The sequence below is a fragment of the Phocoena sinus genome, chromosome 1 (genome assembly GCF_008692025.1).
Source record: "Phocoena sinus isolate mPhoSin1 chromosome 1, mPhoSin1.pri, whole genome shotgun sequence".
Taxonomy (NCBI): Eukaryota; Metazoa; Chordata; class Mammalia; order Artiodactyla; family Phocoenidae; genus Phocoena; species Phocoena sinus.
Window position 1 is genome coordinate 77,799,302 of NC_045763.1, and position 23,423 is coordinate 77,822,724.

At 44.4% G+C, this 23,423-nt stretch overlaps 1 protein-coding gene across 3 annotated transcripts; it reads left to right on the plus strand.

Annotated features, from left to right (window-relative positions):
• Positions 1 to 4,597: 4,597 nt before the first annotated feature.
• Positions 4,598 to 21,798, plus strand: LMO4 (LIM domain only 4). Of its 3 annotated transcripts, none has more exons than XM_032628547.1 (5): positions 4,598 to 4,981; positions 7,716 to 7,954; positions 15,302 to 15,398; positions 15,797 to 15,952; positions 21,010 to 21,798. In XM_032628547.1, exons 2-5 carry the CDS (start codon positions 7,719 to 7,721, stop codon positions 21,016 to 21,018), a joined length of 498 nt encoding a protein of 165 aa, XP_032484438.1. In that variant the 5' UTR covers positions 4,598 to 4,981; positions 7,716 to 7,718; the 3' UTR covers positions 21,019 to 21,798. The 3 variants fall into 3 exon arrangements, with proteins under 3 accessions (XP_032484438.1, XP_032484448.1, XP_032484427.1); XM_032628557.1 differs by lacking the exon at positions 4,598 to 4,981 and adding an exon at positions 4,997 to 7,537; XM_032628536.1 differs by lacking the exon at positions 4,598 to 4,981 and adding an exon at positions 4,998 to 7,516.
• The last annotated feature ends 1,625 nt before the right edge of the window (positions 21,799 to 23,423 follow it).

The window sequence follows — 23,423 nt, forward strand, 5'->3', positions numbered from 1 at the left end:
ACGAAACAGTTACTGAGATATTTATAAGGGATTTTGAGAAATACCAACAAAAGGCAGTCAGTGAATTTAAAGTATTATCAATATTTAAAGCCAAGATATAGTTATTTGAAGTATAGTCTTTTAGATAAGTTGAGTTCATTATGAATCCCTAATTTTTTTTTTTTTTTTGCGGTACGCGGGCCTCTCCCTGCTGTGGCCTCTCCTGTTGCGGAGCACAGGCTCCGGACGCGCAGGCTCAGTGGCCATGGCTCACGCGCCCAGCCGCTCCGCGGCATGCGGGATCTTCCTGGACCGGGGCACTAACACACGTCCCCTGCATCGGCAGGCGGACTCTCAACCACTGCGCCACCAGGGAAGCCCCCTAATCTTTTTAAAAAGCAATTATTTTATTGAAGTACAGTTGATTTACAATGTTGTGTTAATTTCTGCTGTACAGCAAAGTGATTCAGTTACACACACACACATTCTTTTCCATTATACTTTATCACAGGATATTGAATATGGGTCCCTGTGATAGACAGTAGGACCTTGTTGTTTGTCCATTTGATATATAATAGTTTACATCTGCTAATCCCAAACTCCCAATCCATCCCTCCCTGACCCTGCTTCTCCCTGGCAACCACAAGTCTGTCCTCTATGTCTGTGAGTCTGTTTCTGTTTCATAGATAATTTCATTTGTGTCATATTGTAGATGAATCCCTATTCTGAAATGCTGCAGCAGTCTCTCCGACTCTACCACCGTGCAGTACCTCTCCACCCCCTAGCCAACACGAAAACTGGCAGGGACCTGAGTGCCATTCCTCCTCCTCTTTCCTCATGACATCTGTTGGTGACTATCGTTGCTTCTTCTCTCCACACCTTTTATATTTTGGAATTGTTGCCCCAGATTCAAGCTTTTCAGATTCACTTTGGCTGAATCTTTTGATTTCTAGGGATCTCTACGATGGCAGCAATAATGGTAGGCAGATTTTTTAAAAAATGCCTTTCTAAAAAGACTACCTTCAAAAACAGTTTTGCATTGACTTTAAAAGGTTAAAGTATATTTTTCTTGGGAAAGAGCTGGGGCACTTTGACGTGGAAGCTGTCATATCAGCATCAAATAATCTGGCCTTTCTCAGGGCACAGAAGGTGACACGGGTCTGTGTGGAACCTCTGGCTGTCCACGGGAGAGTCTCAGAGAACTGTCACTTGGAGAACGGAAAAAAAACGATTGTGATTTGAGGACTTAAAGGAGAAGAAGGGAAGGTATGGACAAATCATTTTGGGGTGAGTGGGGAGAATGAGGGCTTGATCTAAGATCAATATAGTTCCTATATTTAATTAGGATTCAAGAAAGAAACGATTTGAGTTTCTCTTTCTTTTCCAAAGCATTGTATTCTTATTTCTCATTGTAGGTGAGTCGTTAAATGATGAGTGTATGACATCATCTGAGGTTTCTTGAACCGCTGGGCACACTATAACGCTATTATTTTGAATTTACTTAATTTTACTATATACCAGGATTACTTTGAGCACTTTTATATCCGTTTGAAGAACACCTGAATACAGAACTGCCTTACCCATAATGAACTTGTATTTACACAGTTTTTGCGAGTTTAGCATCAGTGGAAATAAAAGATTAACATTGCTACCTCATTCAAGCTGGCCCTTTCAGACCACAAACATCTCGCTACCCAGATGAGAAAGGCCTGCTGAATGAAAGGAATGCAGAAATAAAGACTACCCAGAGGTGGCGCTGTGGTTAAAGTACACCTGAATTTTGATTACAGTGAATGAACTTATTTCCTACCCCTCTGAAGAGAGATTGTTAGCCATTACTGCTTTTGTGTTTCTATAACCACAGCATCAGCAAATAAAGGTCTCCAGTAACATACTCCCACCCACTCCAATCTACAGGGACATGTGTAAAGTCCTCACTCCACACACAATCAGAGCCAAAACACTGAAACTACCTCCTAGGCCCCTGCAAGCCTAGAGATCTATACTGACAGTTTTATCTATCCTTCTCTCTTCTTTTCCTTCCACAAAAACTACAATCCTTTGGATAATTACTCAGTGATATCCGATGTCTGATTTATTTTCTAACATTTCGTTTTAAAATAAAGATTTAATTTCGGAGCACATATTTTGGGAAATAACTAAAGTACCACAATTCATTCCATACCTATGTATTATGTGTTCTATAAGAAAATCATTTTTTAAAGAAGGGAAAAATAAAGACGATTTGGCTTAATTCCTTCGTTTGTGGATTAGAAAATGAAGGGCCAGAGCAGGAAATGTACTTGTACATGACAAATCATAAGTTAATTGCAGCTCACTAAGATCTTGTGTTATCTCGTTTTGATTATTATAAATTATTAACAACTGAAGCTGACCAAGGGAATTATTTGTATTATTATGTGTATTATTTGTTTACGGGGTTCCTTCCTCCTTTTTGTTTAACTGAGTTTTCTTTACCAAACTTCAAGGAACATTACATGTTTTTAAGTTGGCTTTTCTTTAATCACAACCATCTGCAGCTGTTTTCTGTACAGAATAGTTTAATTATTATTATAGTTTTAATGATTTTTTTAAAAGTTTTTCAGCGCTTCCCTGGTGGCGCAGTGGTTGAGAGTCCACCTGCCGATGCAGGGGACACGGGATCGTGCCCCGGTCCGCAAAGATCCCACATGCCGCCGAGCGGCTGGGCCCGTGAGCCATGGCCGCTGAGACTGTGCGTCCGGAGCCTGTGCTCCGCGACGGGAGAGGCCACAACAGTGAGAGGCCCGCGTACTGCAAAGAAAAAAAAAAAAGTTTTTCATATGAAAAACTTCATATCAAGTTTTTCACAAAGTGACTTTATCATAAAAATGCAATTTTAAGTTCCAATCAATAAAAGTAAGCCATTTAATTTTGAGGTGCTAGAAATATAAAGAAAGGAGTATTCTAACTGGTATTTAAAAATGTCTTCTGCTTGATATTGTAGGCAATGACTATAGTTTCTTTTGCAGCCTTAATGTTGATGGTTTGAAAGACAGAAATCCCCCAAACAGACACTAAAACCATAGATGTTTAACATCTGCATTGTCTATCCAGATTCTTCTGCAGGTTTCTTTCCTCAATCTAGCAGTACTGTGCGTAACACAGTATGAAAACTTGTCCCACAAGGCTGGTTTTACTTAATGATACTCAGCAGAAGGGCTTTGCACTTTCATGATAATTTCCACCAGAAAAATTTCTCTGGAACTTACTAATAATAATCAGACCTAATATTAGCCTCAGATCGGAGATTTATTAAGCCTATTTGGCAGAGCAGATAAAGTTGAAGCATCTAGGCTGAGCTGCGGCCCTGGAAAGAGACACTCAGATTACCACCCTAATAGCATTCCTCAAAACTTGATATATACTAGAAGTAACCTTTCTTACTCTCCAGAGGCTGTGAGATTTCGAATCTTGCAGTAACTTCCATCGCTCTGGGGGCTACGAGAAATTTGGCCTCTCATCCTCTACAGTGGGGTGGATACAGGGGGCCAGGCTTTTCCCTTGAAGTTTTCCTCAACTTTGAACGTAAGGACTGTGATCTTTCTACCACCAGCAATTGACAAATACCTATGAAATGCCTACTGGGCACTTAGTTTATACTCAGGTTGATGGGGAGAAGCTTCCACCTTGTTAATGAAACTTCCAAGGTTCATAAATCTCTAACATCGTGAATTTAAAAAACAAAAACAAAAGAACTCCTCAAAAACCATCTCTTCTGCGTGTGTGTGAAGTCCACCGCCCTGAGATTTCGACCAAGCTTTTCTACCTCAACAGGAAGAGGCCCATTTCTGAGACAGATGTGAAGTAAGTTTCCTAAGGGGCTCCTCTCGGCGCGAGGACGGGCTATCCCCGAGGGGCGAGCGGGCGCGGGTCCCGAAGGGGCCACGTGAGCAGGGAGGGCAGGTGTGGCCCCCGCGCCTCGGCCTGCCATCTCGGGCCACGGGGGGCCGCGCCGGCGGGGTCGGCGGCGCCCGAGGGACTTCTCCCCACCTGATTCGGGCCCTCCCCCGCTTCAGCCTCGGGCGGCTCAGCCGCCTCGCTCTCTCCCCCGCCCCCGGAGTCTCGTTTCAGTCATCCCTTTGTCCTTGCCCGGATTGGCAGGTTTTATTATTCCGCCTGAACAATCCGGCCGCCCAGTGGCTGAGGGTCGCTGACGTCGGCGGCAGAGCCTGGGAGTAGTTGGGATATTGCTCTGTCAGTAACACATGTGTAAGAGCCGCGGAGGGAGCGGGTGAGCCGGTTAGAGGCCAGCGCCGCCGCCACCGCCGCCTCCAAGCCGGGCAGCAGCAGCCCCGGCAAGGGCGAGGGTCAGGCGCGCGGGACCCCGCCGGCCGCAGCTCCCCGCCTCTCGGGCGCGCCCGCCCCCCGGCCTCCGCGCCGGCCGCCGCCGCTCCCGGGGCTGTTGTGTCTGCGGCCGCTCCCCGGCTGGAGGTGCAGGAAGCTCGGCCGAGCGGCCGTCGCCGCCAGCAGCCCCGAGCGAGCGGGCGGGCGCACGGGAGGGAGGCAGACGGAGGAGTAGGAGGGGGAGCGGGAGGAGCGCGGGCGGGGCGGGGGCCTCCGGGCGGGGGAATATACAAAGTGAAGCCACATTGCCAAACTTGCAGCAGCGATTGCAGCAGTTGCTGCCGCTGCGCCGCGCCGCGCGGGCCGAGGGCTCCTGCAGCTGCTCGCGCGGAGCCGGAGGCGGAGAAGAACGACGAGGACCGAGACTGACGCTTCTGCTTCCCGGCGCCTGCCACTTACGCGGGGCCCCCCAACCCAGCCTCAGAGCAGCGCGTTAAAAAAAAAGAAAAGAAAAGAAAAGCAGCCCTTAGCCCCCTCCTCCCCTTTCCTGCTTCTGCGAGAACATCCCCCCCCCTCCCTTCGCCAGCCAAGGCGCCCCTTCCTTGGAAGCCGAGCGGCTTCGCACGAATTTCGCCGCCGCCGCCTCTCGCAATATTGCAATATAGGGGAAAAGCAGGTAAGGGGACGGCTGGAGAGCCGCGGGCAGGGAGGCGGGGGGGAGAAAGGAGGGGGGCGATTTGGGCCGGGGCTGTTTTCTTTGGCTTCCTTCCCTTGACCGTCCCAAATTGCAAGTAAACAATACGTCGGCGTAGATAATGCGCGAGTCCGAAACTACCGAGGCCGGCCTGCGAGCTAGGACGGAGGGCAGCCCCGGGCCGCCAGCTTTGTAGCGGTTCCTGCTTACAAAAGGGTTCTTCTTGGAGACGGGGCTGGTGGGGACCTTGGAGGCATGTGGGGATATATTCAGTTCCAAAGGGAGAGGCAGGAGGTGCTTTCAACGTTGAAGTCTGAGAAGTAGTGTGGGGAAAATAGTCACGACCCTACCCCCCGCACCCCACCACTATTTTTGAAACAGTGGCAGAAAGGATCTAAGTGAGCAGGATTCGGTATTGCTGGTTCTTTTAAAAAATTCCTCTTGGCTTTTAAGTCTTTTGTTCCAATCCAGGAGAAATCCGGTGAATCACCTAATTAAAATCAAGACATGAATTAAGCATCCATTTTTGTACTACAAATTGTCAGCGCTACGTTTGTCCCTCCCTTGGTCTCCATTAAAAAACACCAGAGACGTTGTTAAAGGGGGGCAGATTTTGCCTCTAGCTGCCAGTTCTGCTTTCTATTTCACAGACTACCTCAGGACCTAAATTGCTTGGCTATGTAATTACTAGAGTATAAGCCTATTTAACTTAAAAGCTTTCTTTTTTTTTCCAACTCTAAATGAAACTTGATGAGGGCCCGTCCTTAGTTATCAGGGGAGTCAGTTTCTGGTCAGTCGTCTTGATTCATCTCTTTTAGATTTAATCAGCATTAAGGTATTGCTTGTCCTTAAGAGCTTTAGCTAATGGGGTTACTGGATGCTTTTCTCAGTGTAATGTTTCCTTTTCAAAAAAATATACATATATATTTACCTCGCACCAAAGATGGGGGCGGGGAAGAGCTTGGAATCTCCTCCCTCCTCCTCTTTTAAAAAGGAATTCAGAGCGATTAAAACGTTGGGCGGGGGTGGGCAGTTTAAAGACCTAGGGCAGGAAATGCAGATTCATTTGGGTTAGGGCTGAAATTGTAACAAAAAGCAATTCCTCGAGTAAATGCATCAGATAAATCAATTTACATAAAGGTATGATGATGCATTCGGTTAAATGCAATGCTAATGGGTTTTAGAGTGGTCCTGTTTCCAAAGTCTCAGGGTTTTGTTACAGCTTAATTGGTGCAGTTCTTATTCTGGTTTATTGTGCGGTCACTGGACACACGTTCCGGGACTCTTTCGGAGGAAATGTGTTTAAAATCGGCCTATTTAAGGAACACAAGTCCTTGTTTCGTTCCCTTCCCCTCGTTTTTTTGCAGCAGCCAAGTTGGGCCGGGGACAGGCAAAGTTCGTCCTCTCGCTTCTGAGGTATCAGCTGAATGTCTTGAGCAGATAGCCGGGAGCCTCGGGGGGAGCCCACACTCTCGGCTTACAGAGGACAAAGACAAAACAGGCTGCTTAATTGGCAGTAAATAACTTGATCTTTTTATAGAATAAGTGACTGGAGGAACACTAGGACTTTATTGGACTCAGGATTGGAGGCAACAAATTAATCGGTTTAGGCTAAGCTTTATAAATTGATTCCTATATTAGACCCCAGTTGTTTCTCTCGTGACATTCATTAGAAAGAGTGGGGAATTTTTAAAAGCAGTTTTTGGTGACAGTAGGTCTGGCTCAGATATAACTTGTGCATCCTTTAACAGTGCCTTCTCACATATTATCAGTAACGTACCCCCCACCCTTTTGGAGGAACAAAGCTCTACCATTTAAATTGCTGATCAAGGGCAGATTAGTGAGACCAAAGTGGAGAGTGTTTGTATAGGAAGTTAACAGGCATCCTAAAGTTCAATGATCTATTATTCTTGCCTGTGTCCTGCAAACGCAGAGAAAACACTCATTGATCTTCAAAATGAAATGAGATTTGGAACAATAATAGGAGATGGCGGTCACCACAATGGCATGTGAAAGGTGCTGTTTAAAATAAGAAAAACCAGTTTCGCAACTTTACACACCGCACCCCCCCCCCCCCCGAAGTCCCCTCGCTTCCCCTCCCACCACCACTCTCTCCATCTCCCCTCCGCCGGTTCTTCCCTCCTTCCCTTTCAGAAAGCCGAACTATTTCCAACTTGTGAACTGCAGCTGCACTTCCCCGGGCAGAGCTCGGGAGGGAACGTGGCTCCGGCGGGGGCCGCCTCTCACTCCCCTCGGCTAGCGCTCGGGGCTTGGCGGGGCCCCGGGAGGGGCCGGGCGAGGCGGTGGGTGGGTTTGACCCTCATTTGCTGGAGGCGGGCGGCGGAGGAGGGGGCAGTGGGCGGAGGCGGGGGCCGGGAGGAGGCGCCGCGAGGGGAGGAGCGCGCTGCGGAGCCTCGCTCTCTTGAGTTTTGACAGTACCCGAGCTGAAATTGTCAGCGGCGGCGGGCGCTGGAAAGTTGAGAGGAGCTCGTGGCCCCAGAACAAAGCTTGAGAAAAGTAAACAGGCGGCTGCTGCCGGCAAGCCTCCCTCCTTCCCTCTCCCCCTCATCCTCCTTCCCGCCCTTGCCCTGCTGCTTCCTTCCAGCAACTCTGGGGGCTGGCGGGGGACGGATTCGCTCACTCGCGCGGCGAGTACTAACTTTTGCATCACCCCTGTTTTGTCTCTCTCTCCCTGTCCCCTTCCCGCCTTCTGCAGACCATGGTGAATCCGGGCAGCAGCTCACAGCCGCCCCCGGTTACGGCCGGCTCCCTCTCCTGGAAGCGGTGCGCAGGCTGCGGAGGCAAGATTGCGGACCGCTTTCTGCTCTATGCCATGGACAGCTACTGGCACAGCCGGTGCCTCAAGTGTTCCTGCTGCCAGGCGCAGCTGGGCGACATCGGCACGTCCTGTTACACCAAGAGCGGCATGATCCTTTGCAGAAATGACTACATTAGGTAAGACTTGACTGCCTTTCCCGGACATGGGCGGGCAGAGCAATGGCAAGGCCAAAGGTTACCAAGGGTTTTAAAGAAAGGAGCTAGGGCATCTCTGAGAATACAGTGTAGCCTTCACCTCAAAAACCTGGTTGGCCGAAATTTAAGGGGTTAAAGAAGCATGTGTTAATCTTCCAATATTTAGTGGCAAATTAACGGCAAAGGCCACACGAAGTAAAAACTGCGCACCTGGGGGGACTGGGCTGCTAGGTGTGCAAAGGTTGGGACCAGGATCCTCGGGACCAGGATTTCAAGTGGTCAGCAGCAGTTGGACCCTCCACTAAAAATAAACATTTCAAGTGGGAGTTAAGCTGCTTTCTTAAAGCAAGGTAGGGACCAACATAGGAACTTGGGAGACAAAAGACTGATTTAAAAATTTAAGTGTGGGTAGTGAGAAATGATATGCCGATGGTGATGGCTGATTATGATATTTACGTAAGCACCTTTAAACTTCTTTGAGTGGAAAACTGACTCATTCTTTGTGCTCCTTGTGAAAAATGCTGATTGCCCATCGGTTTAAAGACTTGTCATTCTTCTTATAGCAAAGAAACCCGAACAAGAAAAAAAAAACTTAATGGTAATGTTTCTCTTTATATATTGTTACTTGAAGGCTCGCAATACTCAAGTGTTAGTGTGTGGTTTGTGATGTAGAATTTGCAGTTCATTTGAGGAATGTTCAGATTTTGGGTTTTTTGTTGTTGTCATTTGTATCACTACTCTTGATCCCCAAAAGAGATTTAGGAAAAGAGGCTATAGAATTATACTAATCTTGCATTTTAAAGCAATGTATAGGAACATTCATATGCCCATGTAAGCACCCTTTTTCCAACAAGTTTCAGTGCAATTAATGGAAAGAATTCAGGAGGTCAGGTGCCTATAGGATCTTTTCAGGTGAACTCAAGCTACTTAAACTCATTAATTTGAAAGGAGGCATTTGAAGGATTACACATTTAATTTGAGTAAATGGTTTGATAGACTGATGCACATGAATGCTTCTAGGAGGTGTTCTGTTTCAACATCCAGTAATTAAAAAAAAAACAAACCCACACGCACACGGTTGATACCAGACAACCACTCACTTTTAAGAAATGCGTTCTATTAAAATTTCTGCCCTAAACCGTTTTCTTTATAGAGATTAGAAAATTTTTGCCCTTTCTTCAATGAGGGTGAATCAATAGATGAGGTATTTTGTTCAAAGTTTAGCTCCATTGTGATTCCCTCACTCTGCATCTAAAACTGCAGAAGATCCCAGTGCAGTTTGGAGCTGAGTATGGGTATGTTTACCCCAGCGATACCATTAGTGTAAATGATGGAATAAGATGATATTTGGTTATTCCAGTAATGCAACCTATGTCCTCTTTGCTGGCCTCCTCAATCAGCCAAGTAAAAGAAATACAGGAAGGGAGAGGGCTTTTATTTTTAAATTAAGATGGCAGCATTAATTTCACGAAGTGTTCTTTTAGAAGTAAACGTTGGAAAATCAGCAGCAGCGTGGGTATAATGCTTTCTGGTCCTCCTTCCAAGCAATGCCATGAGCTTTGACAGTACTGTAATTAGAGAGCAAAACTGGTAAGAAGGAGGGTGGTTTAAAGGGGAAAAATTGACAGTGCTGTTCAGAAGCAGTGAATGGTACAGATTCAGCTCTTTTCCAAGTGCCTTCAGAAGACCTTAGCTTCTGATTACCACTAATTAAAAAGAAGATGGGTCCACTTGCATTCCCTCAGGACAAGTTTAGGCAAGTGGCTTCCTGGGAATCACTTCCATTCCTTTCCTTATTCTTGGGAACAAATATAAATGCCCATTTGGTGTTTTTCTCTTGGCTTAATGGAGCAATGGAGGATGTGTGCCCAGCCCCAAGACTTAATTAATTGGGTCCATATTCTCCCTTTCTTTCTTTTTTCCTGACTTTGAAAACTGGAACCACGCTTGCTGTTGAACTGGAGGCTACCCTGAGGACCTTAGATTTGTTCGGGAGAGCGGAGTTCTAGCTCAGTACCCAATTGATCCTTTCCTCACACTGCTCAGGGCTCAGCAGCAGACACCCCCCTCTCACCCACCAAGTTTAAGGGATCTCCTAAGTCTTTCTTCAGTGTTCCTTCTGCCCACCAAGATGCCGAAAGGGTGGGAAGGTGGGGAGGCTGCGCGTTCCTTTTCCTTTCAGCCACTCCCTCCTCAGTCTCCCCTCAGTCCACTTGTTGGAGGAGCTTTCAATTCTGCAGGGACGGCCGCTGAGGAGCGGGACTAATCCGCTCGCCGGCCGCCAGGTGAAGGGGACCCTTTGGCTCTTCGGCCCCAGCTGGGACCACAGAGCGATTTATTAAGGGGCTTTTAAACTGTCTGACTTTGAGGTTGTGGCTTTTTGAAAACCAGCAAGATCTGGCTAAAAAGCTTTGGGAGAGCTGGGAGGGGCCCGGGGAGGAGGGGGTTGTGGGGGGGGGGGAGGGGTGGGTGGTGCTGCTTTTCCCCAGCCCCTTCCCCCTGCGCGACCAAGTGTCGTTTGGGCAGAGCTGGGCTTCTGCCTCTCCTCCCTCCAAGATTTCAGATAAAGCGGCTGCCTTGCTGCAGCGAATCCGCACAATTAAAAGCTTTAATTAGTGGCTCCTCCATTTTCTTAGTTTTGATGGGCTTTATCTAATGAGATCTGGTCTCTGGCTTTAGATCTGCTCCGAATGACGTGTCCGCAATGAATGAGAGCTGCGTTGCAAACAAAACATTTAATTAACAAAATTGGCCTCTAAGAGAGGGAGGGATAGACAAGGGGGGAGGGGAGAGGAAAGGGAGGGTGGATCTTAAAGGGGCCAACGCCGGCCTGGTCCCGCCACCTAGCAAAATTACAAAAGTCGTTGAACCTTGGAAGCGCGTCCTCCCCCTTCCCCCCCGGTTCCCGACCCCCCAGCTCAATCCCAGCGCCACCAAGTAGCTTCAGAAACTCCGATTCTCTTTCTTCGAGTCCTCCCACCGCGGGCCAGAAGACTGGCGCGGAAAGTGCAGCAAGAGGAGGAAGTTCGGAGATCGACGGGTGGGGCTCCAGGTCCGGGGAGGCGAGGCTACGCGCCGGAAGCTCGGGTGGTGGTTCTCGGCGTGCCGTGTCTCGCTCGCTCGCTCGGCCGGGCGGGGGCCGGGCTGGGGGCTGACGGCGCCTGAGGCCGCAGTTCAGGCGCCCAGCCGGCCGGCAGCCTCGGGCCCGCGAGGGGGCGAGCGCAGGGCGGGAGCCGGACGAGCGGGTAGAGCTTTCTCTCCCCGGGCTCCGCTCGGGAGGTTCACGTGGCGCCCGCAGCCGCAGTGAGCGCCGCGCAGCTGGGGGTGGGGGCCCGGGGCGGGGGGATTGGTGGTGGTTGGTGGTGGAGGGTGCGTTTCGGGAGCGGGTAGCGTTAGGAACGGAGGCGCCGCCAGACAGCGAGTTCATTTCCCTGGTAATCAACAGCAAGCTGCTATATTCAGAGAATGCTGTCCCTTTAATTGAACAGGCTAGGTAATTAAATGGCACTTTTCCAATAGGACGTGCTAGGTAAATCTAATAGTTGGTTATTTAATATCACTTTGAAGTCTGCCCACTCAAGCACAATGACAGCACAGGAGCATGTGAACTATTAGCTAGGAAAAAAAAAAAAAACCTAGGATCTCAAAAATTAATTAAATCGCATGCAATTTAGGGGGAACGTTTATCTTGATTTGTCATAACAGAATTAATTCAAGGCCTCCAATTCACTTGGGGGCAGATCTGTTACTCTGAATTAACCAAGCGTAATTTGGCTGATTTTTTTTTTTCTCCCTCCCCTCTCTAACGCATCAGTTGCGATTATTCACAGCCCCCCTCTTAACTATCAATAGCTTCTGGTGCTTTTAAGGTGCCTGGTCTCTAGTTATTCCGAAGTACTTTTAATGGACTTGGCTCCAGGCATAATTTCTGGGTTGCATTTTCTTTGTTACATTTAATATAGCTGGTGCAGAATTTAGATTAAATATAGGAACCTGCTGGAAAACCAATTGCTTCTGGATCGGTAGCTGTGGATGTGCATTTTTCTCCTCAGATAGGTTGCTGATATTTACTTGTAGGTACAAATGTATACCTTTCAGCCACACTCTTAGAAACCTACCTCTCCTTGCCTGAAAGCGGTTTAGAAAACAGCCAGGTAATGCTCCGTATTGTGTGTATTTTGCTTGAAGTAACCAGTTGCAAGTAGGCTCACCTATTGGTCGTTGAAGTTAGGGAAAGATGCTAAGTATTATTACTGAACTAAAAATACAACTTGCTTGCCATCTCTGTCAGCAAGGAGAGTTGGAGCTGGCAAACAGTACTAGCACTACATGGTACTTTTCATAGGAGCAGAGCACCTTTAAAGTGTAGAGGTTTGGTGGGATTTCTTCCCTTCTTTTCCCTTTTCCCCATGTAAGTAACCTCTTGATGTTTGTGATTGATTGCATTGCCCAAATGCTGAAATATTAACGACCTTCTTGGACTGAGGACCCAAAGAAAGGAAACTGAAACCGATTCTGTCATCACAATTAAAGACTCCCCTGGCTTTAATTAGCCTGACCTGGGGTATATCTCCCTGTTGCTTGAGTTAAAGAGAAAGGAGCCCATTATAGTCCAGTCTGAGACGATAGCTACTTAATTGAGCACCTAAAGCCTCAAGCCTTTTAAATCAAACACTGTCCTGGACAGTCCCCCTGGTTAGATAATTAACTCTCCAGCGCACAGAAACGTTGTTAAAACACACACACACACACACACCTTTTCAGAAAAAAGGGTGGAATTCTAATGGTAGCCTTCCTCTCTGGTAAAAGGGATTAAAATGTGTTTAGACATGTAAGTTTTCTGCTCTGAGGCAGCCGTAAAGCTGTAGGCACGGAAAGATATTAAACTCCATTAATAATGTTGTTCAATAGCACATCAGTCCTGGGTAGATCTTGGTCATTTCCAAACTTTGTAACTGTAATTTCTGACACTTTAGGAATCCCGTGATTTTGTGGCTGATTGTTCCCTGAAAGGTTGTGAAAGTGGTGCTGGAGAAAATGAGATGTATGAAAAGCTTTTGGATTACATACAACTGCCCTGATTATTAAAATACACTTAGACATTGAAGACATACAACTGACTTTACTCAGGGTGAATTGTTAAATAAATGAACACTTAGGTTGGGTAATCAGATTGGTACTGTGAAAGGGTATTTTTGAGATGGAGTGTCACTGTGTACCTGTTGGTAGTGGCAGCCATAATTATAGACTCCTAGCCATTAAAATACTTCTGGGTTGCTGTAAGAGGATATTTGGTCCTTAGCTCAGGTAGGATTCTGTTCCCTACCCCCTTAATCTACACCGCCCCCCTTTTATCCTCAGCATGTTTTTGGCTACATCGACAGGTTTTTAATTTTATTCTTACCTGAAGTGTTTGAGTTGGTACCCCTTTTGGGGATTGAAATAGCCCTGCTGTTGACTGGAAACTCCTCCTGGCAATGCTAATTCTCTGGCCACCTCACCCTTCTGAGAACCCTCTTGTGGCAGCAGTGACAACCCACACTTGCAGGATGCTGTGGGTGAGACTCGGGGAGGCTTCATCAATGCTCCTGAAATGGTCCAGTGTTAGGAAATGGCAGGCCAGCGGCCCCCTGAGCTCCCACATGGTGCGGTCCTGCAGCTAGAGGTCCTGACAGTGTATTATTTCAGCTTTCTCTCTGTAACTGTTCTGATTCTGTAAGAACGTGTCAATGTGTCGTTGATCTCAGACTAATTAGTTTTGAAATGGAGTTTTGATTGAACTCTTCAAATCGATGCTGCTGCAAAATTTGTTTCTTGGGCTTCCTATTAAAAGCCATCTTAAGGGGCAGTTTTACTACTCTCCCTGTCGTTCAGTCGATACATTTAATAACAACTTACAGGCTATTTTCAATAAAGTGGCAACAGCAAATTAGTAGTTTGAACATGACAAGCCTCTTCTGCAAGACCAGATTCTGAAAACTCAAAGCAATTATTTTTATATAGAGGCATGCCACAATCATTCAGATTACGGGGTGTTCTATAGGAGCCTGTCTCATGGTTTGACACAAACTGCATTTTATGACTTTCTTTGGACAAGGAAGAAATGCAAGTATTAATATTTATTATGACACCGATCTGTTAGTTTGTAAGTCCTATTACTTTGTTTTTCATTGTTGAAAAGTGCCTCTCTGACCCTGCTTACTCGTTCCAATACCACCTTTCAATGTGAAATCATTTTGGTCTGTTTAATAAATATTTGTGGATATTAAAGAGGGAAGCCCAAAAGCAAATAAAGCTTCCCAGCTTGAGTCTACAGATTTCATAAAAGCCAAAGTTCGGTGTTCGTTAAAATATTTTGTCACGCCTGTGGAAGGATGTAAGGAATTATGTATATCTTTTTCTTCAGTACACCGCACTTCCTTGAGCTTTCCCCTCCTCTGCAGACTTCTTCTTCTCCCCCTCCTCCCCCCATGGCAGATGTTGTGGTCTCATTTGATTGCATAGGAAAACTGCAGTGATACAGCAAACACCCAGAGAGATATGATGACAAATGGGTCCAGATCCCGGTAAATTACTTTCTGCTCAAATCGAAATTTCATTCAGTTTGTTGCTAGCAGAGATGAAGTAATCTAAATTGTGGACTCAGGAGCAGATAGAGGGAAGTTGGAGCAAGCATTTCATTATCAAGAGAGAGAGAAGGTTAGGATGAAAGAGATGAGCAGAGGCAAATCTTAAGTGTTGACACCATGATTGAAAAGGTTAACCCATACACATTATATATCAACCTGGATAGCAGAGAGTTTCTAATGGAAAGTCTGCACTGATGGAGGTTTACGGGAGTTTCAATACACTGAGCATGATGTCTTCTTAGATATACAGTCAAATCCTCTTAACCCTTTTGATGACTCATATCTCAAGATATGATTAAAGTACAAAAGAGTTCTTCATATAATTTCAAGGACACAATACATTTAAACTTCAGGCATGAATTGTATCTTTTTTTTTATGATGAACTCAGTAATCTGATAAAATGTGTGTAGAACAGAATTGTTTCGTATTTGCTAGAGGTGTAAGTCAATATTTTGTTGAAACCCAGGGCACCCTCTTCCTCTGCGGTAGGCACAAGTTAGCTGTGACCCCCACCCCCCCCCCCCCCCCGCCAAAAGGATTTTTCCCAGATGATGTAAATCACTCATAAAACTTGAGGCTGGAGCCTAAGAATTCAGTCTCTGTCAAATGCGTTCCAAAGGGAGGGCCAGAGGCTGGGGATTTCTTTCTCTTTCCTTGGTTTGGGATTATTCATTGGTGTCCCCGTCATCTTTGTTTCAGGTTATTTGGGAATAGCGGTGCTTGCAGCGCTTGTGGACAGTCTATTCCTGCGAGCGAACTCGTCATGAGGGCCCAAGGCAATGTGTATCATCTGAAGGTAGCATCTGCTCCTCCTCTGTTTTTTAAAAGAACCATAACTTTCCTACATGGAGACAAAGCATGTCTCCTTAGTAGGAACCCTGTTTTCTCAAGCCGCAAACATGGAAGGAATCAACTGAAATTGTTATGTGGCAGTGATGATTACACATCCACCCACGCCACTTCCCCCATGCCACAGAAGCACACACCTGTTTGTCGCTTTTCCCCTTTAGCTTGATCCAGTTTCTTGCATTTTGGCTTACTCTTTTCCAGAATCATGTTGAAGGAAAGAAAACACTAAGCCATAAGTGGCTCTCTGTACTTGACAGATAACCTGCTTAAAAACAGTTTATAAACTTGTGACCAAGAAAGACTTAATTTGTACTTGTTTTCAGTGGATTTGCTTTTTCCTTTCAGTGTTTTACATGCTCTACCTGCCGGAATCGCCTGGTCCCAGGAGATCGGTTTCACTACATCAATGGCAGTTTATTTTGTGAACATGATAGACCTACAGCTCTCATCAATGGCCATTTGAATTCACTTCAGAGCAATCCACTACTGCCAGACCAGAAGGTGAATACCTAGTTGGAAGGTTCAACCTCTTCATCTAGTGAGGGAGTTTTCCTAGGTGGTTGTGTTTTTGCGTGCCCTTTTAAAGAAATGTAGAATACTCATACATACATGGTTCAGAAATAGAGGAATTGATGGGTTACATCGTGAATCTTTTGTGGTGAAAAAAATCCTGTCTTAGTTATAGCTGTAGCTTTACCAATGTTGAACACATTATCACATGCAGAGTCAGGCAGAATGTAAAACTTGCCTACGACCAGTTGTTTATCCCACTTGACAATTTTGAAATTCAGAAATACGATGTGACTAGGTTATTGTGGGGGAAAAATTAGAACATTTTTGGTAGGAAGGGGGAATAAATGTCTTTGTCATGAAAGAATGATTTCTGCATTAGTAATAGCAATCTGGACACCTGCCTTTCTAACCCAATCTACAGTGCTTTGAATCTTAGAAGAGCAGTTTTACAAAACATTCTGGAATTCCAAAGGAGAGCATTTTTGTTGATTGGTAGTCCCATAATATTTGAGTAAGTTACAACTTTTTTTAAAAGTTCTAGCTCTTGCTGATCATTAAAGATTAAATGTCTTGATTCTTGATCCACAACTGGAAAGTTTTTGGACCAGAGTTAGAAACGAGGAAATTACACAAATGTACGATTCATGTATTAGAGGGCACTCCAGAGGGAAAATTGGTGATCAACAGTTGTCCAGCACCTGCAGTACTGGATAGTTTCAGATCTATTTTAATCTCCTTAGTAAGTCCTATAGCTATGCAAGTGAGTGCATTTTGATAACTGCTGTGCCTAATTTGTAACAATTACTGTCAACCTTCAGTTAAGAGACTGTTCATTCCACACTGGCCCAGAAAAGAGTGAAATGTATGACTCGTGCGCATAATTTTATTCGCATCATATTTCATACTGATTATGTATTGATGACATTGATTCATTTACTCTTTACAGCACCACTTGCATGGATATTAAATCTTATTGACCACAGATGAATTTTAATTTCAGATTGGTGATAGATTTTTCCATCAGCTCTGATAGTATGTTTGACTTTTTCATCATTAACCCAGGCAATCACACAGCACTGAGTTATTGCATTGAAACAAAAAGTGCACACTTCACTTGGTAATTCTTTATGGATTTACAATAGGAACTTCATTAATGTCTGTTGTAGGGATCACAAAAAACAACATTTATCTGCAAATAGGAATTTAGCGAGCTTCAAAAATCTCAGGAGAAAATATTAGGCTTCTTTGTCTTCCGTAATGCATTTTCTTAATGCTGTGTACAGGGAAAATGACTAATATTTGAAAGATTTTAAATTATACTGCCATATTTTAATGCTTATTTTTATCATTGTCCCTTACTCAAGTTTATGGAATGATTTTAAATATATTTTCCATTGCTTTATTAGGTAAAGGTTAATTGCATCAAAATGTGTACAGTTTTCCTTATTTACTAATATGGGAACTACATAGAATACTATTTTAAGAACGGAAATCTAATTTTTTATTGCAAATTAATCAGTCACCATTGATGAGCCAGTTCAAGCTTCTTTAAGGAGTGCCAATACATATAAATACTTACAGACCTTCGTGGTTTCAGTTGTAATTAAGTGAATCTATAGGGCTGAGTTGAGGACAATGAATGGGTAACAAATATTTTGAGATACCCATTTCAATGTAGAAGCAAAGCCATTTGAAGTTATACTTGGTAGCCAAAAAAAGGTACAAGAATAAAATCCACCCCCCCAAGGTAAAAGCTTAGTTTCTCTACAAATTATATCTTGTTTGTTGCTGCTTTTATACCATTTCTTTCCCTGACTTAGCAAGGCATAAAAAATGATACAGCTCACCAACGTGCATGGTGAGAATTGAAGGATGTAGAGATAAGATGGAAAATGTAGCCAGACTGTGTAGCCAGACTGAATGCAGGCCATAGCAGTGTTAGCCAGGGACTAAGTACACAGACACGTAGTAAGTACGAGCACGTCTCACAGTACCACCTTACTGAGTATAAGATGATGTAAAGGGCTTCCCTGGTGGCGCAGTGGTTGAGAGTCTGCCTGCCGATGCAGGGGACACGGGTTCGTGCCCCGGTCCGGGAAGATCCCACATGCTGCGGAGCGGCTGGGCCCCGTGAGCCATGGCCGCTGAGCCTGCGCGTCCGGAGCCTGTGCTCCGTAACAGGAGAGGCCACAGCAGTGAGAGGCCCGCATACTGGAAAAAAAAAAAAAAAAATGATGATGTAAATTGGGAGGTGTTAGGGAGGAAAATTTGAGCAAAGTCTGGTTTACGTGTTTACGAGATTGCAAGTATTGTGCCTTTCATATAAGTCCATCCCTTTTGCAGGGTGGGAGAGGTAGGGCGTTCATTTTGGAACACAGAATATATGAGGCAATGAAAAAGAGCCTACTAGCGTGTATTTTAATGTTGGAAGCCCTTTAAAAGGAGACAGGTGGCCTTCCAAAATGAATAGTTCTTAAAAGGAATAAGGAAATATAACTTAAGGATGTGTTCTTGTCAGACATTGGTGAGAAGCTGTGTTTTGGGGGTGATGTTAATTAAGAACATATCCCCGTTGGCCTAAATGTCTTACATTTTTGCCCTTGGTGCTCAGCTCACCATGAGCACAGTCAATTCACAAGGTAGTTTTTGTAAATAAACGTTTGGGGTAAGCTGAATGTGGTCCAGAGAGATATTAATGAGAGGGCAAGGGGGAAGAAGTAATGAAAACATACTTCCTGGTGGAATCATAAACTGCTTTTTGGACCTGAAGAATGCTTTAAAATGATTTCCCCCAAACCCTGTGGCATTTCTTTTCTGGAGGAGATGAGATGGGGAGAAATGACAAATCGCTCCATTTTATTATTTTCTTCTCTCTCATTCTCTATATTTTTGGTGGGGAAAATTGGACATTAATTTTGGCCATTTTCCTTCTGTTCACAGAACCAATTACGTTTTTAACGCATGATGCATATAAATATACCCAAACATCCTCTGGCTGAAAAGTAATGAGTTGATTATTTGTACATCCCTTCTTTAAAGGCAGCTAATTGTATGGAAAGTATAGGCCCCCATCATCTGGCCCCTTTCAACTTTTATCCTCCTGAAATTTGTTCCCAGCGTCTGGGATGTATAGTTTAGTGGTTCTGCACCATCGGCTTTTGTATGTTCTGAGAAAAAATAATCTTAAGCTCTTAAATCATACAGTCTCTCTGACTGAAATCTCAGACCACTCTTGTTCTAGGATCTACAAAATGTCACAGCCTATATTGTCTGAAGGAGACTTGGCTCCCCTCAGGAGAATACTGCCTTGTAGAGAGAGAGTTATGTAAATAGAATCAAGAATTGTGGGGGTATTTTTGGGGGGGGGGCGGTTGGTAAATTTTTTTGCCTGCTCTGGAATTCTTTCTTCCACTCAGGAGTGATGGTTTCATCTAGAATAATCTGTGCTTTTCAGTAAAATAAGAGATCACATCTCTTTGGTCAGAAGAAAATTGAGCAAGGGTTCTAGTTTACATACCCCTTCGCAGTTCCCCCACCCCACCCCGCCCCGTAGTTACATAATTGACGTTGTGTGTGTGTCCATCGCAGAGGACATTTGTTGCTCATTTATTAAATATGCTCGCTGGCTGCTGCTGCATCTTTGTTCTGGACAAATTACCTTTCTCACACTGAGCCTCCACTCTGGGGATTAAGCCTCTACCACTTTAATTAGCTTGGAAGTAGGGGGTTGCAGCTCCTAATAGACTTCAGGCTTTTAGTAAGTTAGGGAAAGGGTGAAATGAGAACTTCCTGGGAAGCTCACAATGTCATTAAAAAACCATAAAAAACTAATATCTATTATTTCATTTTGGTAATTGCAAACAGCTTGTATTGGACAACTGGATTATCAATTCTAACTTAGATATTAAAGTTAGACTTCCATTGAACTACATTCTTTAATTGAGCACAAGTCATGAACACATTACATATGTTTGATTCATATATTTACAATATTCATGTAATATTAAGTGGCATGGTAGGAAATACTAAGGGAAAAGAAGTATCAATATTTTTGTGTGTGTGTGTGTATACACACATGCATATACACACATAACCTATAAGCAGAGAAGGACATGGGTGCATAGACATCATATGGGGATATTAGAATAATCATGTTAACTGCCAGTATTTGTTTAGCTTTTTTATTAAGTGCCAGGCGCTGTTGAATGCGCTCCCTATATATTATGTAATCCTTATAACACCCTTATTATCCCCACTTTTTAAATTATTATTATTTTTTTAAATGAAAGCTTCTTTCTTTCTTTATTTAGTTATGGCTGTGTTGGGTCTTCGTTTCTGTGCGAGGGCTTTCTCTAATTGCGGCGAGCGGGGGCCACTCTTCATCGCGGTGCGCGGGCCTCTCACTGTTGCAGCCTCTCGTGTTGCAGAGCACAGGCTCCAGACGCGCAGGCTCAGTAGTTGTGGCTCACGGGCCTAGTTGCTCCGCGGCATTTGGGATCTTCCCAGACCAGGGCTCGAACCCGTGTCCCCTGCATTGGCAGGCAGATTCTCAACCACTACGCCACCAGGGGAATCCCTCCCCACTTTTAGGATGAGGAAACCAAGACACAGACAGTTAAGTAACTTGCCAAAGTTTACACAGTTGAGAATATTAACGCAAAACTTCCTGGGGAGGAGGAACTTGGCTCTGATGTGCCTTTAAGATCCTAGTTCGAGGCCAGATGTTACAATTCATTCCTTGCAGAAAGAAACTTGCTTTTAACAGAGTTCAGCAATTCATTGTAGAAGTTTACACCAGAAACTTTCTGAAAGTCCATTTATCGTCTCATTTTGTCCGCTAGTAACAGTGCAGAAGATGTTACGCTTTAGTTCTCCACTGCCAGAGTAAGTAGCGTAGAAAGCCTCTAACAAGTCACAGTTGGAAAGTAATCTATTAATAGAAGAAGATTAGTGAATGTAGGGAAGACAAAAGCAGCCATGTTTGAGTTTTAATATCTCTCCAAGTTTAGCATTTTAGCTAAGATGCCCGTTTTTATTTCTTGCAGGTCTGCTAAAAGGTCAGAGTAATGCAGAATGCGTGCCTTCATCTCAGATCTTGTTCATCACAGGTGGATCCCATGTGTCTTCAGTAGACAAGTCACCTTTGTAGCTAGCACCAGTGCCAGCTCCATGCCATTGCACCTTCTTTAGTCTTGATTGCCCTTCTTGCATTTATTGGTGTATTAAAATGACTGAATATGAACATTAAGGACTCCATGAACCTGGGCTAATGGGAGACTGTAGAGAAAATGAAAAAAGATCCACCGGAGGACATCTTTTGGGGGGAGGGAGCTTGGGAGGAGGGAAATGACTAATGAAGCTAATTAAAAGAAACATTCAAATCTGCTTTCTACCCTCATTAACAATTAGCAGGGCACTGGCCAGAGTTTGTACCCTGTGTTTTTACCTTAACAACATTCTATTTGCTCTTTGTATATTTAAGTGTTGTAAGGAAATGTGTTTCAATCAAAGCTGAACATGAGATAAAGGAAAGAGATGTGGCTTTTGTGATATTCTATCACAAACACTTTTATTGTATCTCTGTAAAATACAATGTATGTATGCATGTAAGTGTTTTCGTCCTAATGTTGCTACTCCCATGGAAAAGAAAAAAAAAAGAATGAAAAAAAGAAAAAAAATTGGAAAAAAAGTCAGGCTCATAGAAGCTACTGTGTAGAAATTCCCCCCTACTTATAATTTGCTGAATGAAGAAAAAAATCTTTTATTTGTGATATTTTCAGAGACATTTGCTCTAGTATGGTGTATTTAAATAATAAAAACTTAAAAGAAAAATATTCGATGGAGTTTGGGTTTAAAAACTGCTTTTTCTTTTCTGTGTTTTGGAAATTTTTATTTTATTTTTTTGTTCCGTACCAAGTTCACTTTAAATCTTCGGGGGTCGAGGGAAGCAGTGGGTATATTTATTTAGCTCTGAGCCAATAAGGTATTCTTCAGATTACTTAACTATGCCATTTTTGGCAGGAGTACGAAGCCATGTCTCTAACGGAGTCCGTTCTGTAAATTCATAATATTCTGTTAACAGCATGTCATTACACTTCTGCTGTATCACAGTGAATCTTTTGTGTTTATATATATACGTTTGATTCTTCAGCTATTTCGTTTATTCTTTTTTCTCAGTAGGAAAGCCTTGGGTATTGATGGAAAGCATGTTAAACAAGGTGGCATAACCATCTTGTTCTCTTACCAAGTTTATAGCTTTTGAAGGAAATAGTTCTAAACCATACTTGTACAGATTTTGAAGTTCCATTAGTTGTTAGGACCCCGAGCTCTTTTACAATCTTCTTTGATGGGTGAAGCAGCCATTTCCTGCTGAGCTTCTAGACTCGTGTGGTCTGCTGTATGATTTGTTTATTTTGTTTTGCTCTTACGCTCCTGTACTGACTCTGCCTTTCCATGTGTTTGGCGGAGGATTTGGATTTCATTTAGTAGTAGTCTTGAGGTACTTAGTCGCCCGTTCTAGGCAGCAGCGTCTCCTCACCAGCGCCCAAGTTGCCTGCAGAAAACACGTGTAGGCCAAGGACTCAGTGGGCCCAGTGCCGTTGCTGGAAGGAGGAAACACGTGAAAGGCTGCCCTGCCAGGCTTGTAGTGTGTGAGCAAACTCAACTGCAACTTCTCTTACAGGTTAATAAAACCAGGTGTGTTCATAATGCTCCTTTAAGTTTTATTTTCTCTTGTTCCAGAGAAAACCTCCTGATATAGACCCACCCTCTCTCTGAGAATGGGAATTGGTTCTGCAGAGAGGTCTGGCTCACCACCTCTCAACTAGCAGTCAGCTTCCCTTTGGGATCTCCTGCTTCCAGAGATTCCAGGCCAAGAGAAAAAAATCAGTTGCTCCAACTGAAAACCTCCTATAAACCTCGTGTAGGAGAATTTAAAGGCAGAGTTAGTTAAAGTGAATAGTTTATTAGAGCTTTATAAAAAGAATATGCAGGAAAAAAATAAAATGAACAAAATCACATAGATAACAATATCTGAGTTGGATCCTTGGGGAATTGCTAGGAACTAGTTCTGGTTTTTAACACCTTTTTTTTTTCCCTTCAAGATCCTTTAAGGGGGGGCTTCCCTGGTGGCACAGCGGTTGAGAGTCCGCCTGCCGATGCAGGGGACACGGGTTTGTGCCCCAGTCCGGGAAGATCCCACATGCCGCGGAGCGGCTGGGCCCCGTGAGCCATGGCCGCTGAGCCTGCGCGTCCGGAGCCTGTGCTCCGTAACAGGAGAGGCCACAGCAGTGAGAGGCCCGCGTACCGCAAAAAAAAAAAAAAAAAAATCCTTTAAGGGAACGTGGGACTCTTCAGGACAGAAAAGGAGAAATGTGTTAATAAGAATGCTAGCATCTTCTCTAATTCTTTTTGACATAAGCACTCATGTCCCATATAGTGTAGAAATTCGAAGGAGATA

Coding starts and splice junctions, on each gene's coding strand:
- LMO4 (XM_032628547.1), top strand. CDS start 7,719: ATGGTGAATCCGGGCAGCAGCTCACAGCCGCCCCCGGTTACGGCCGGC. Junction 7,955..15,301: donor TGCAGAAATGACTACATTAG/GTAAGACTTGAC, acceptor TCTTTGTTTCAG/GTTATTTGGGAATAGCGGTG. Junction 15,399..15,796: donor GCAATGTGTATCATCTGAAG/GTAGCATCTGCT, acceptor TTTTCCTTTCAG/TGTTTTACATGCTCTACCTG.